We start from the raw sequence: 14,315 nt of genomic DNA, 5'->3' as shown, positions 1-14,315 counted from the left end.
CCCCCCCCCCCCGTGAACATACCCTCCTAACCTGTTCCAGCCCCGAATCCCACTTTCTTTCTCCTGTTTCCTGATTCGTGCATCCCCTTTTTTTCACGTAATCCCTTGATAAACCACCGATTAGCGAGGTCTTGACCTTATTTGTGTTAATATATGATATTAATAAATAATAGTTCGATTATGCATTCGAGTGCATATGATAGCACATGTTTTGTCTAAATAATAGGAAACACGTGGTAAATTTTGGTGCTACGCTGAAGATTCCGTAGATTAATTCAGACTGATGCGAGTGTTTTAATCATAGTATTTATCAGTTACTCAACAAGTTAACGTATTCAAAGTACAACCTTTGTATTGAAGTTTATCTAATTGATTGTTTGACTGTTCATTGATTATAATTATCCATATCTTATGACCTTCGTTGCTGTCTTGGTGAATGTTTTTAAAGTGCTATAAATAGTGTCGTTCATTTCCCGATACATTCCAGCATCAGCAACTGACCAAGATCATGGCTTCAAACAAAAAACGGATAATTGTGATCGGAATTGATAACAGTGAGTTTGCAGAAAAATCATTTGATTGTAAGTATGTTTACATTTTTAAAACTAAGTTATTTAAAATATTGTCCAGCAACATCACGTGGAAAGCCATTTTCCCTAGTTACTATCAACTCAGTTAAAACAAATGTAAATCATCAATACATCATTTTACATGTAAGACATGCCACTTGTAGATCACTTATATAGATCAATATCCTGTAGCCACTTGAACTTCAAATCATTTCAGTCTGGTCTATATTTCAACCGGGATTATTACATTTCATACCGGCTGAAAAATATCCCGACTCTTGATTATGCGCTATTTTGTATTTTTTTTTAATATTCTGCAATATTTTCACTTGTTTAATGGGTGTAAGAGTTTGCTCCTATAAAATTACTCATTTATAAAATTTTGACACTCTATTATGGGGGGGGGGGGGGGGGGGGGGGGTTAATACCTTTTTATGGTTACCTGTTTTGGCCTTTTTCAAGGTGTTGTTAACTGTTATTTGAGATCAATTTAAACTGTTATCTGTTTTCAACCCACTTTGTTAACTGTTATCAGCATTTTTGCATTTTTTGTTAACTGTTTTTGTCAAAATCGAGGTGTTGTTAACATGTTAACGGACCCCTATTGCCCCTCCTCTATTATCATTTCACCATTTCCAATATTTAGAGAGAGGGTGAAAATGACAATAGAGGGCCCAAGACCACAATTAATGACCCCGCTTTTCGTTGTTCACGAATATAGTTCCCCTTAATTATAGTGTATTTTTTATTTATTTTTTTTCTTTGCCTTTTTCATTCATTTGTTAGTTTTTATGGGGTGGAAATGAAAGAAGAGAGGTGAAATAACTTTTTGTTGAAGGTATTTTAACTGATTTTAATATGGAAAGAGTGATTAGGTCAAGTGCAAAAAGGTAATATTTTCAGTTTTCGGAACATCTCTTGACTTGTCCATAGGGGTATGGATGTGTATTGGCTAAAATTGTAAGTTACATCAGAGCAATCTTTCTGAATTTTGGATATGTTTTTGGACTAGTAATATACATTACACACACAAAAAATTTGACAAAAAGATTAGGTCCATTTTTTTTAATGAGACAAAAAGTTATAAAGAACTAATAGAGGAATTAATTGTGGTCTGTGGCCTAAGAGGTGCATTTCAGCAAATTTTGAATTTATACTTTGACAACTTCTCTGAATGATCTATTGGTATTGATTTGTCAAACTATATGAGAAGAAATGATTTCCACTTTTATTTGATAGAAATTTGTAAAAAAAGTCACTTTTCAGCTAATATGCCCAAAAAGTAGCTTTTTCACTTTTTTCCACATTTTTGCAAAATCAGCATCCTTATTTTTTCTCTGACAATTTTTTTCTGATACCTATTTGTGTTTGTGGTATTTATTTCATGTGTTTTACTCATTTGTGAACTCTGAACACAAGGAAAAGTGGATAAAAGCATAAAAAGAGTATAAAATGTGCTGTTTTAATAGTCTAGGTCTAGCGGTCCGTACGAAGCAAGTGAAATATGAAGTTCTATGCACTTTAAAATTGTATTTCTTTAAACAGATTGCACTGAATCTATATGAAAAGCACTTATTGCAGGTTGTTTAAACTTGTCTGTTTCACAGAATACCTTTATTTTCTTCTGCTGGATGGCTGGTGGTTAAAATATTGGCATTTTAAGACTGAAATTCCATGCAGGTTTTAAACAGTAAATTGAAAAAACTTTGCATCAGACCATACTTTCTACATATACAATTAAAAGCAACAGTCTTGTTACATCCAGGCTTCAAATTTGATCATATCTCAGCAAGGATTTTGGCAAAAAGAAGCATATTTCCATCTCCAATATCATTTATATGCAATTAAATATGGAAATATAGGGAACGGCCTAAATTGACAACTTGTTATTTTAAGCTTGACATTGCTTAATACCATGTAAAACTCATGTGTTATGCTTTTTGAAACTTATATTTACATGAAAAGAACATTTATGATATGTTAAAAGTTTTGTTTTAACTTAACAACTTCAAAAAATTGTTGTTAGTGGAAAATATTGCATTTCATACAAGGCCTCGCTTCATTTGAAAACCTCTATTTTTTGGCATAGGCACATATAAAATTACTTTTTGTCAAATTTTTATAAGTCTCATACATTAAGTATGCTATCATTTACTTTGAATATATAATATCTTACACATTGAGACATAAAAAGTGCAATTTGGTGTTTTGGGGAAATTTTTGAAGCCAAAATTTGAAAGTTGAAATTTTTCTATTTCAACGTCTCAATTCAGCAACTAAAGTTGAGATATAAAAAATGCCACATTTTCTATAATATATATCATATGGCTTTTAAACTTTGTAAACTGACTTATAATACACTAAGCTTAAATCATGCCAAGTTTTATTGGAATTGGTCAAGTTTTTGGCCCCTAATAGGTGCATTTCAGCAAATTTTGAATTTATACTTTGACAACTTCTCTGAATGATCTATTGGTATTGATTTGTCAAACTATATGAGAAGAAATGATTTCCACTTTTATTTGATAGAAATTTGTAAAAAAAGTCACTTTTCAGCTAATATGCCCAAAAAGTAGCTTTTTCACTTTTTTCCACATTTTTGCAAAATCAGCATCCTTATTTTTTCTCTGACAATTTTTTTCTGATACCTATTTGTGTTTGTGGTATTTATTTCATGTGTTTTACTCATTTGTGAACTCTGAACACAAGGAAAAGTGGATAAAAGCATAAAAAGAGTATAAAATGTGCTGTTTTAATAGTCTAGGTCTAGCGGTCCGTACGAAGCAAGTGAAATATGAAGTTCTATGCACTTTAAAATTGTATTTCTTTAAACAGATTGCACTGAATCTATATGAAAAGCACTTATTGCAGGTTGTTTAAACTTGTCTGTTTCACAGAATACCTTTATTTTCTTCTGCTGGATGGCTGGTGGTTAAAATATTGGCATTTTAAGACTGAAATTCCATGCAGGTTTTAAACAGTAAATTGAAAAAACTTTGCATCAGACCATACTTTCTACATATACAATTAAAAGCAACAGTCTTGTTACATCCAGGCTTCAAATTTGATCATATCTCAGCAAGGATTTTGGCAAAAAGAAGCATATTTCCATCTCCAATATCATTTATATGCAATTAAATATGGAAATATAGGGAACGGCCTAAATTGACAACTTGTTATTTTAAGCTTGACATTGCTTAATACCATGTAAAACTCATGTGTTATGCTTTTTGAAACTTATATTTACATGAAAAGAACATTTATGATATGTTAAAAGTTTTGTTTTAACTTAACAACTTCAAAAAATTGTTGTTAGTGGAAAATATTGCATTTCATACAAGGCCTCGCTTCATTTGAAAACCTCTATTTTTTGGCATAGGCACATATAAAATTACTTTTTGTCAAATTTTTATAAGTCTCATACATTAAGTATGCTATCATTTACTTTGAATATATAATATCTTACACATTGAGACATAAAAAGTGCAATTTGGTGTTTTGGGGAAATTTTTGAAGCCAAAATTTGAAAGTTGAAATTTTTCTATTTCAACGTCTCAATTCAGCAACTAAAGTTGAGATATAAAAAATGCCACATTTTCTATAATATATATCATATGGCTTTTAAACTTTGTAAACTGACTTATAATACACTAAGCTTAAATCATGCCAAGTTTTATTGGAATTGGTCAAGTTTTTGGCCCCTAATAGGTGCATTTCAGCAAATTTTGAATTTATACTTTGACAACTTCTCTGAATGATCTATTGGTATTGATTTGTCAAACTATATGAGAAGAAATGATTTCCACTTTTATTTGATAGAAATTTGTAAAAAAAGTCACTTTTCAGCTAATATGCCCAAAAAGTAGCTTTTTCACTTTTTTCCACATTTTTGCAAAATCAGCATCCTTATTTTTTCTCTGACAATTTTTTTCTGATACCTATTTGTGTTTGTGGTATTTATTTCATGTGTTTTACTCATTTGTGAACTCTGAACACAAGGAAAAGTGGATAAAAGCATAAAAAGAGTATAAAATGTGCTGTTTTAATAGTCTAGGTCTAGCGGTCCGTACGAAGCAAGTGAAATATGAAGTTCTATGCACTTTAAAATTGTATTTCTTTAAACAGATTGCACTGAATCTATATGAAAAGCACTTATTGCAGGTTGTTTAAACTTGTCTGTTTCACAGAATACCTTTATTTTCTTCTGCTGGATGGCTGGTGGTTAAAATATTGGCATTTTAAGACTGAAATTCCATGCAGGTTTTAAACAGTAAATTGAAAAAACTTTGCATCAGACCATACTTTCTACATATACAATTAAAAGCAACAGTCTTGTTACATCCAGGCTTCAAATTTGATCATATCTCAGCAAGGATTTTGGCAAAAAGAAGCATATTTCCATCTCCAATATCATTTATATGCAATTAAATATGGAAATATAGGGAACGGCCTAAATTGACAACTTGTTATTTTAAGCTTGACATTGCTTAATACCATGTAAAACTCATGTGTTATGCTTTTTGAAACTTATATTTACATGAAAAGAACATTTATGATATGTTAAAAGTTTTGTTTTAACTTAACAACTTCAAAAAATTGTTGTTAGTGGAAAATATTGCATTTCATACAAGGCCTCGCTTCATTTGAAAACCTCTATTTTTTGGCATAGGCACATATAAAATTACTTTTTGTCAAATTTTTATAAGTCTCATACATTAAGTATGCTATCATTTACTTTGAATATATAATATCTTACACATTGAGACATAAAAAGTGCAATTTGGTGTTTTGGGGAAATTTTTGAAGCCAAAATTTGAAAGTTGAAATTTTTCTATTTCAACGTCTCAATTCAGCAACTAAAGTTGAGATATAAAAAATGCCACATTTTCTATAATATATATCATATGGCTTTTAAACTTTGTAAACTGACTTATAATACACTAAGCTTAAATCATGCCAAGTTTTATTGGAATTGGTCAAGTTTTTGGCCCCTAATAGGTGCATTTCAGCAAATTTTGAATTTATACTTTGACAACTTCTCTGAATGATCTATTGGTATTGATTTGTCAAACTATATGAGAAGAAATGATTTCCACTTTTATTTGATAGAAATTTGTAAAAAAAGTCACTTTTCAGCTAATATGCCCAAAAAGTAGCTTTTTCACTTTTTTCCACATTTTTGCAAAATCAGCATCCTTATTTTTTCTCTGACAATTTTTTTCTGATACCTATTTGTGTTTGTGGTATTTATTTCATGTGTTTTACTCATTTGTGAACTCTGAACACAAGGAAAAGTGGATAAAAGCATAAAAAGAGTATAAAATGTGCTGTTTTAATAGTCTAGGTCTAGCGGTCCGTACGAAGCAAGTGAAATATGAAGTTCTATGCACTTTAAAATTGTATTTCTTTAAACAGATTGCACTGAATCTATATGAAAAGCACTTATTGCAGGTTGTTTAAACTTGTCTGTTTCACAGAATACCTTTATTTTCTTCTGCTGGATGGCTGGTGGTTAAAATATTGGCATTTTAAGACTGAAATTCCATGCAGGTTTTAAACAGTAAATTGAAAAAACTTTGCATCAGACCATACTTTCTACATATACAATTAAAAGCAACAGTCTTGTTACATCCAGGCTTCAAATTTGATCATATCTCAGCAAGGATTTTGGCAAAAAGAAGCATATTTCCATCTCCAATATCATTTATATGCAATTAAATATGGAAATATAGGGAACGGCCTAAATTGACAACTTGTTATTTTAAGCTTGACATTGCTTAATACCATGTAAAACTCATGTGTTATGCTTTTTGAAACTTATATTTACATGAAAAGAACATTTATGATATGTTAAAAGTTTTGTTTTAACTTAACAACTTCAAAAAATTGTTGTTAGTGGAAAATATTGCATTTCATACAAGGCCTCGCTTCATTTGAAAACCTCTATTTTTTGGCATAGGCACATATAAAATTACTTTTTGTCAAATTTTTATAAGTCTCATACATTAAGTATGCTATCATTTACTTTGAATATATAATATCTTACACATTGAGACATAAAAAGTGCAATTTGGTGTTTTGGGGAAATTTTTGAAGCCAAAATTTGAAAGTTGAAATTTTTCTATTTCAACGTCTCAATTCAGCAACTAAAGTTGAGATATAAAAAATGCCACATTTTCTATAATATATATCATATGGCTTTTAAACTTTGTAAACTGACTTATAATACACTAAGCTTAAATCATGCCAAGTTTTATTGGAATTGGTCAAGTTTTTGGCCCCTAATAGGTGCATTTCAGCAAATTTTGAATTTATACTTTGACAACTTCTCTGAATGATCTATTGGTATTGATTTGTCAAACTATATGAGAAGAAATGATTTCCACTTTTATTTGATAGAAATTTGTAAAAAAAGTCACTTTTCAGCTAATATGCCCAAAAAGTAGCTTTTTCACTTTTTTCCACATTTTTGCAAAATCAGCATCCTTATTTTTTCTCTGACAATTTTTTTCTGATACCTATTTGTGTTTGTGGTATTTATTTCATGTGTTTTACTCATTTGTGAACTCTGAACACAAGGAAAAGTGGATAAAAGCATAAAAAGAGTATAAAATGTGCTGTTTTAATAGTCTAGGTCTAGCGGTCCGTACGAAGCAAGTGAAATATGAAGTTCTATGCACTTTAAAATTGTATTTCTTTAAACAGATTGCACTGAATCTATATGAAAAGCACTTATTGCAGGTTGTTTAAACTTGTCTGTTTCACAGAATACCTTTATTTTCTTCTGCTGGATGGCTGGTGGTTAAAATATTGGCATTTTAAGACTGAAATTCCATGCAGGTTTTAAACAGTAAATTGAAAAAACTTTGCATCAGACCATACTTTCTACATATACAATTAAAAGCAACAGTCTTGTTACATCCAGGCTTCAAATTTGATCATATCTCAGCAAGGATTTTGGCAAAAAGAAGCATATTTCCATCTCCAATATCATTTATATGCAATTAAATATGGAAATATAGGGAACGGCCTAAATTGACAACTTGTTATTTTAAGCTTGACATTGCTTAATACCATGTAAAACTCATGTGTTATGCTTTTTGAAACTTATATTTACATGAAAAGAACATTTATGATATGTTAAAAGTTTTGTTTTAACTTAACAACTTCAAAAAATTGTTGTTAGTGGAAAATATTGCATTTCATACAAGGCCTCGCTTCATTTGAAAACCTCTATTTTTTGGCATAGGCACATATAAAATTACTTTTTGTCAAATTTTTATAAGTCTCATACATTAAGTATGCTATCATTTACTTTGAATATATAATATCTTACACATTGAGACATAAAAAGTGCAATTTGGTGTTTTGGGGAAATTTTTGAAGCCAAAATTTGAAAGTTGAAATTTTTCTATTTCAACGTCTCAATTCAGCAACTAAAGTTGAGATATAAAAAATGCCACATTTTCTATAATATATATCATATGGCTTTTAAACTTTGTAAACTGACTTATAATACACTAAGCTTAAATCATGCCAAGTTTTATTGGAATTGGTCAAGTTTTTGGCCCCTAATAGGTGCATTTCAGCAAATTTTGAATTTATACTTTGACAACTTCTCTGAATGATCTATTGGTATTGATTTGTCAAACTATATGAGAAGAAATGATTTCCACTTTTATTTGATAGAAATTTGTAAAAAAAGTCACTTTTCAGCTAATATGCCCAAAAAGTAGCTTTTTCACTTTTTTCCACATTTTTGCAAAATCAGCATCCTTATTTTTTCTCTGACAATTTTTTTCTGATACCTATTTGTGTTTGTGGTATTTATTTCATGTGTTTTACTCATTTGTGAACTCTGAACACAAGGAAAAGTGGATAAAAGCATAAAAAGAGTATAAAATGTGCTGTTTTAATAGTCTAGGTCTAGCGGTCCGTACGAAGCAAGTGAAATATGAAGTTCTATGCACTTTAAAATTGTATTTCTTTAAACAGATTGCACTGAATCTATATGAAAAGCACTTATTGCAGGTTGTTTAAACTTGTCTGTTTCACAGAATACCTTTATTTTCTTCTGCTGGATGGCTGGTGGTTAAAATATTGGCATTTTAAGACTGAAATTCCATGCAGGTTTTAAACAGTAAATTGAAAAAACTTTGCATCAGACCATACTTTCTACATATACAATTAAAAGCAACAGTCTTGTTACATCCAGGCTTCAAATTTGATCATATCTCAGCAAGGATTTTGGCAAAAAGAAGCATATTTCCATCTCCAATATCATTTATATGCAATTAAATATGGAAATATAGGGAACGGCCTAAATTGACAACTTGTTATTTTAAGCTTGACATTGCTTAATACCATGTAAAACTCATGTGTTATGCTTTTTGAAACTTATATTTACATGAAAAGAACATTTATGATATGTTAAAAGTTTTGTTTTAACTTAACAACTTCAAAAAATTGTTGTTAGTGGAAAATATTGCATTTCATACAAGGCCTCGCTTCATTTGAAAACCTCTATTTTTTGGCATAGGCACATATAAAATTACTTTTTGTCAAATTTTTATAAGTCTCATACATTAAGTATGCTATCATTTACTTTGAATATATAATATCTTACACATTGAGACATAAAAAGTGCAATTTGGTGTTTTGGGGAAATTTTTGAAGCCAAAATTTGAAAGTTGAAATTTTTCTATTTCAACGTCTCAATTCAGCAACTAAAGTTGAGATATAAAAAATGCCACATTTTCTATAATATATATCATATGGCTTTTAAACTTTGTAAACTGACTTATAATACACTAAGCTTAAATCATGCCAAGTTTTATTGGAATTGGTCAAGTTTTTGGCCCCTAATAGGTGCATTTCAGCAAATTTTGAATTTATACTTTGACAACTTCTCTGAATGATCTATTGGTATTGATTTGTCAAACTATATGAGAAGAAATGATTTCCACTTTTATTTGATAGAAATTTGTAAAAAAAGTCACTTTTCAGCTAATATGCCCAAAAAGTAGCTTTTTCACTTTTTTCCACATTTTTGCAAAATCAGCATCCTTATTTTTTCTCTGACAATTTTTTTCTGATACCTATTTGTGTTTGTGGTATTTATTTCATGTGTTTTACTCATTTGTGAACTCTGAACACAAGGAAAAGTGGATAAAAGCATAAAAAGAGTATAAAATGTGCTGTTTTAATAGTCTAGGTCTAGCGGTCCGTACGAAGCAAGTGAAATATGAAGTTCTATGCACTTTAAAATTGTATTTCTTTAAACAGATTGCACTGAATCTATATGAAAAGCACTTATTGCAGGTTGTTTAAACTTGTCTGTTTCACAGAATACCTTTATTTTCTTCTGCTGGATGGCTGGTGGTTAAAATATTGGCATTTTAAGACTGAAATTCCATGCAGGTTTTAAACAGTAAATTGAAAAAACTTTGCATCAGACCATACTTTCTACATATACAATTAAAAGCAACAGTCTTGTTACATCCAGGCTTCAAATTTGATCATATCTCAGCAAGGATTTTGGCAAAAAGAAGCATATTTCCATCTCCAATATCATTTATATGCAATTAAATATGGAAATATAGGGAACGGCCTAAATTGACAACTTGTTATTTTAAGCTTGACATTGCTTAATACCATGTAAAACTCATGTGTTATGCTTTTTGAAACTTATATTTACATGAAAAGAACATTTATGATATGTTAAAAGTTTTGTTTTAACTTAACAACTTCAAAAAATTGTTGTTAGTGGAAAATATTGCATTTCATACAAGGCCTCGCTTCATTTGAAAACCTCTATTTTTTGGCATAGGCACATATAAAATTACTTTTTGTCAAATTTTTATAAGTCTCATACATTAAGTATGCTATCATTTACTTTGAATATATAATATCTTACACATTGAGACATAAAAAGTGCAATTTGGTGTTTTGGGGAAATTTTTGAAGCCAAAATTTGAAAGTTGAAATTTTTCTATTTCAACGTCTCAATTCAGCAACTAAAGTTGAGATATAAAAAATGCCACATTTTCTATAATATATATCATATGGCTTTTAAACTTTGTAAACTGACTTATAATACACTAAGCTTAAATCATGCCAAGTTTTATTGGAATTGGTCAAGTTTTTGGCCCCTAATAGGTGCATTTCAGCAAATTTTGAATTTATACTTTGACAACTTCTCTGAATGATCTATTGGTATTGATTTGTCAAACTATATGAGAAGAAATGATTTCCACTTTTATTTGATAGAAATTTGTAAAAAAAGTCACTTTTCAGCTAATATGCCCAAAAAGTAGCTTTTTCACTTTTTTCCACATTTTTGCAAAATCAGCATCCTTATTTTTTCTCTGACAATTTTTTTCTGATACCTATTTGTGTTTGTGGTATTTATTTCATGTGTTTTACTCATTTGTGAACTCTGAACACAAGGAAAAGTGGATAAAAGCATAAAAAGAGTATAAAATGTGCTGTTTTAATAGTCTAGGTCTAGCGGTCCGTACGAAGCAAGTGAAATATGAAGTTCTATGCACTTTAAAATTGTATTTCTTTAAACAGATTGCACTGAATCTATATGAAAAGCACTTATTGCAGGTTGTTTAAACTTGTCTGTTTCACAGAATACCTTTATTTTCTTCTGCTGGATGGCTGGTGGTTAAAATATTGGCATTTTAAGACTGAAATTCCATGCAGGTTTTAAACAGTAAATTGAAAAAACTTTGCATCAGACCATACTTTCTACATATACAATTAAAAGCAACAGTCTTGTTACATCCAGGCTTCAAATTTGATCATATCTCAGCAAGGATTTTGGCAAAAAGAAGCATATTTCCATCTCCAATATCATTTATATGCAATTAAATATGGAAATATAGGGAACGGCCTAAATTGACAACTTGTTATTTTAAGCTTGACATTGCTTAATACCATGTAAAACTCATGTGTTATGCTTTTTGAAACTTATATTTACATGAAAAGAACATTTATGATATGTTAAAAGTTTTGTTTTAACTTAACAACTTCAAAAAATTGTTGTTAGTGGAAAATATTGCATTTCATACAAGGCCTCGCTTCATTTGAAAACCTCTATTTTTTGGCATAGGCACATATAAAATTACTTTTTGTCAAATTTTTATAAGTCTCATACATTAAGTATGCTATCATTTACTTTGAATATATAATATCTTACACATTGAGACATAAAAAGTGCAATTTGGTGTTTTGGGGAAATTTTTGAAGCCAAAATTTGAAAGTTGAAATTTTTCTATTTCAACGTCTCAATTCAGCAACTAAAGTTGAGATATAAAAAATGCCACATTTTCTATAATATATATCATATGGCTTTTAAACTTTGTAAACTGACTTATAATACACTAAGCTTAAATCATGCCAAGTTTTATTGGAATTGGTCAAGTTTTTGGCCCCTAATAGGCCCAAGACCACAATTAATGACCCCGCTTTTCGTTGTTCACGAATATAGTTCCCCTTAATTATAGTGTATTTTTTCTTTATTTTTTTTCTTTGCCTTTTTCATTCATTTGTTAGTTTTTATGGGGTGGAAATGAAAGAAGAGAGGTGAAATAACTTTTTGTTGAAGGTATTTTAACTGATTTTAATATGGAAAGAGTGATTAGGTCAAGTGCAAAAAGGTAATATTTTCAGTTTTCGGAACATCTCTTGACTTGTCCATAGGGGTATGGATGTGTATTGGCTAAAATTGTAAGTTACATCAGAGCAATCTTTCTGAATTTTGGATATGTTTTTGGACTAGTAATATACATTACACACACAAAAAATTTGACAAAAAGATTAGGTCCATTTTTTTTAATGAGACAAAAAGTTATAAAGAACTAATAGAGGAATTAATTGTGGTCTGTGGCCTAAGAGGTGCATTTCAGCAAATTTTGAATTTATACTTTGACAACTTCTCTGAATGATCTATTGGTATTGATTTGTCAAACTATATGAGAAGAAATGATTTCCACTTTTATTTGATAGAAATTTGTAAAAAAAGTCACTTTTCAGCTAATATGCCCAAAAAGTAGCTTTTTCACTTTTTTCCACATTTTTGCAAAATCAGCATCCTTATTTTTTCTCTGACAATTTTTTTCTGATACCTATTTGTGTTTGTGGTATTTATTTCATGTGTTTTACTCATTTGTGAACTCTGAACACAAGGAAAAGTGGATAAAAGCATAAAAAGAGTATAAAATGTGCTGTTTTAATAGTCTAGGTCTAGCGGTCCGTACGAAGCAAGTGAAATATGAAGTTCTATGCACTTTAAAATTGTATTTCTTTAAACAGATTGCACTGAATCTATATGAAAAGCACTTATTGCAGGTTGTTTAAACTTGTCTGTTTCACAGAATACCTTTATTTTCTTCTGCTGGATGGCTGGTGGTTAAAATATTGGCATTTTAAGACTGAAATTCCATGCAGGTTTTAAACAGTAAATTGAAAAAACTTTGCATCAGACCATACTTTCTACATATACAATTAAAAGCAACAGTCTTGTTACATCCAGGCTTCAAATTTGATCATATCTCAGCAAGGATTTTGGCAAAAAGAAGCATATTTCCATCTCCAATATCATTTATATGCAATTAAATATGGAAATATAGGGAACGGCCTAAATTGACAACTTGTTATTTTAAGCTTGACATTGCTTAATACCATGTAAAACTCATGTGTTATGCTTTTTGAAACTTATATTTACATGAAAAGAACATTTATGATATGTTAAAAGTTTTGTTTTAACTTAACAACTTCAAAAAATTGTTGTTAGTGGAAAATATTGCATTTCATACAAGGCCTCGCTTCATTTGAAAACCTCTATTTTTTGGCATAGGCACATATAAAATTACTTTTTGTCAAATTTTTATAAGTCTCATACATTAAGTATGCTATCATTTACTTTGAATATATAATATCTTACACATTGAGACATAAAAAGTGCAATTTGGTGTTTTGGGGAAATTTTTGAAGCCAAAATTTGAAAGTTGAAATTTTTCTATTTCAACGTCTCAATTCAGCAACTAAAGTTGAGATATAAAAAATGCCACATTTTCTATAATATATATCATATGGCTTTTAAACTTTGTAAACTGACTTATAATACACTAAGCTTAAATCATGCCAAGTTTTATTGGAATTGGTCAAGTTTTTGGCCCCTAAGAGGTGCATTTCAGCAAATTTTGAATTTATACTTTGACAACTTCTCTGAATGATCTATTGGTATTGATTTGTCAAACTATATGAGAAGAAATGATTTCCACTTTTATTTGATAGAAATTTGTAAAAAAAGTCACTTTTCAGCTAATATGCCCAAAAAGTAGCTTTTTCACTTTTTTCCACATTTTTGCAAAATCAGCATCCTTATTTTTTCTCTGACAATTTTTTTCTGATACCTATTTGTGTTTGTGGTATTTATTTCATGTGTTTTACTCATTTGTGAACTCTGAACACAAGGAAAAGTGGATAAAAGCATAAAAAGAGTATAAAATGTGCTGTTTTAATAGTCTAGGTCTAGCGGTCCGTACGAAGCAAGTGAAATATGAAGTTCTATGCACTTTAAAATTGTATTTCTTTAAACAGATTGCACTGAATCTATATGAAAAGCACTTATTGCAGGTTGTTTAAACTTGTCTGTTTCACAGAATACCTTTATTTTCTTCTGCTGGATGGCTGGTGGTTAAAATATTGGCATTTTAAGACTGAAATTCCATGCAG

At 29.9% G+C, this 14,315-nt stretch overlaps 1 protein-coding gene across 1 annotated transcript in view; it reads left to right on the top strand.

Annotated features, from left to right (window-relative positions):
* Positions 1 to 233: 233 nt before the first annotated feature.
* Positions 234 to 14,315, top strand: part of LOC139524738 (universal stress protein Slr1101-like) — a 33,786-nt gene continuing 19,704 nt past the window's right edge. Inside the window, exon 1 of the mRNA XM_071319793.1 lies at positions 234 to 581. Coding sequence (XP_071175894.1) covers positions 509 to 581 — 73 coding nt within the window. The 5' untranslated portion in view covers positions 234 to 508. The remainder of the gene's footprint in view (positions 582 to 14,315) is intronic.

This window comes from Mytilus edulis, chromosome 1 (genome assembly GCF_963676685.1).
Source record: "Mytilus edulis chromosome 1, xbMytEdul2.2, whole genome shotgun sequence".
In the NCBI taxonomy this organism is placed as follows: Eukaryota; Metazoa; Mollusca; class Bivalvia; order Mytilida; family Mytilidae; genus Mytilus; species Mytilus edulis.
The sequence above is the reverse complement of the archived record's forward strand: the minus strand, read 5'-3'. Positions and strand labels throughout refer to the sequence as shown.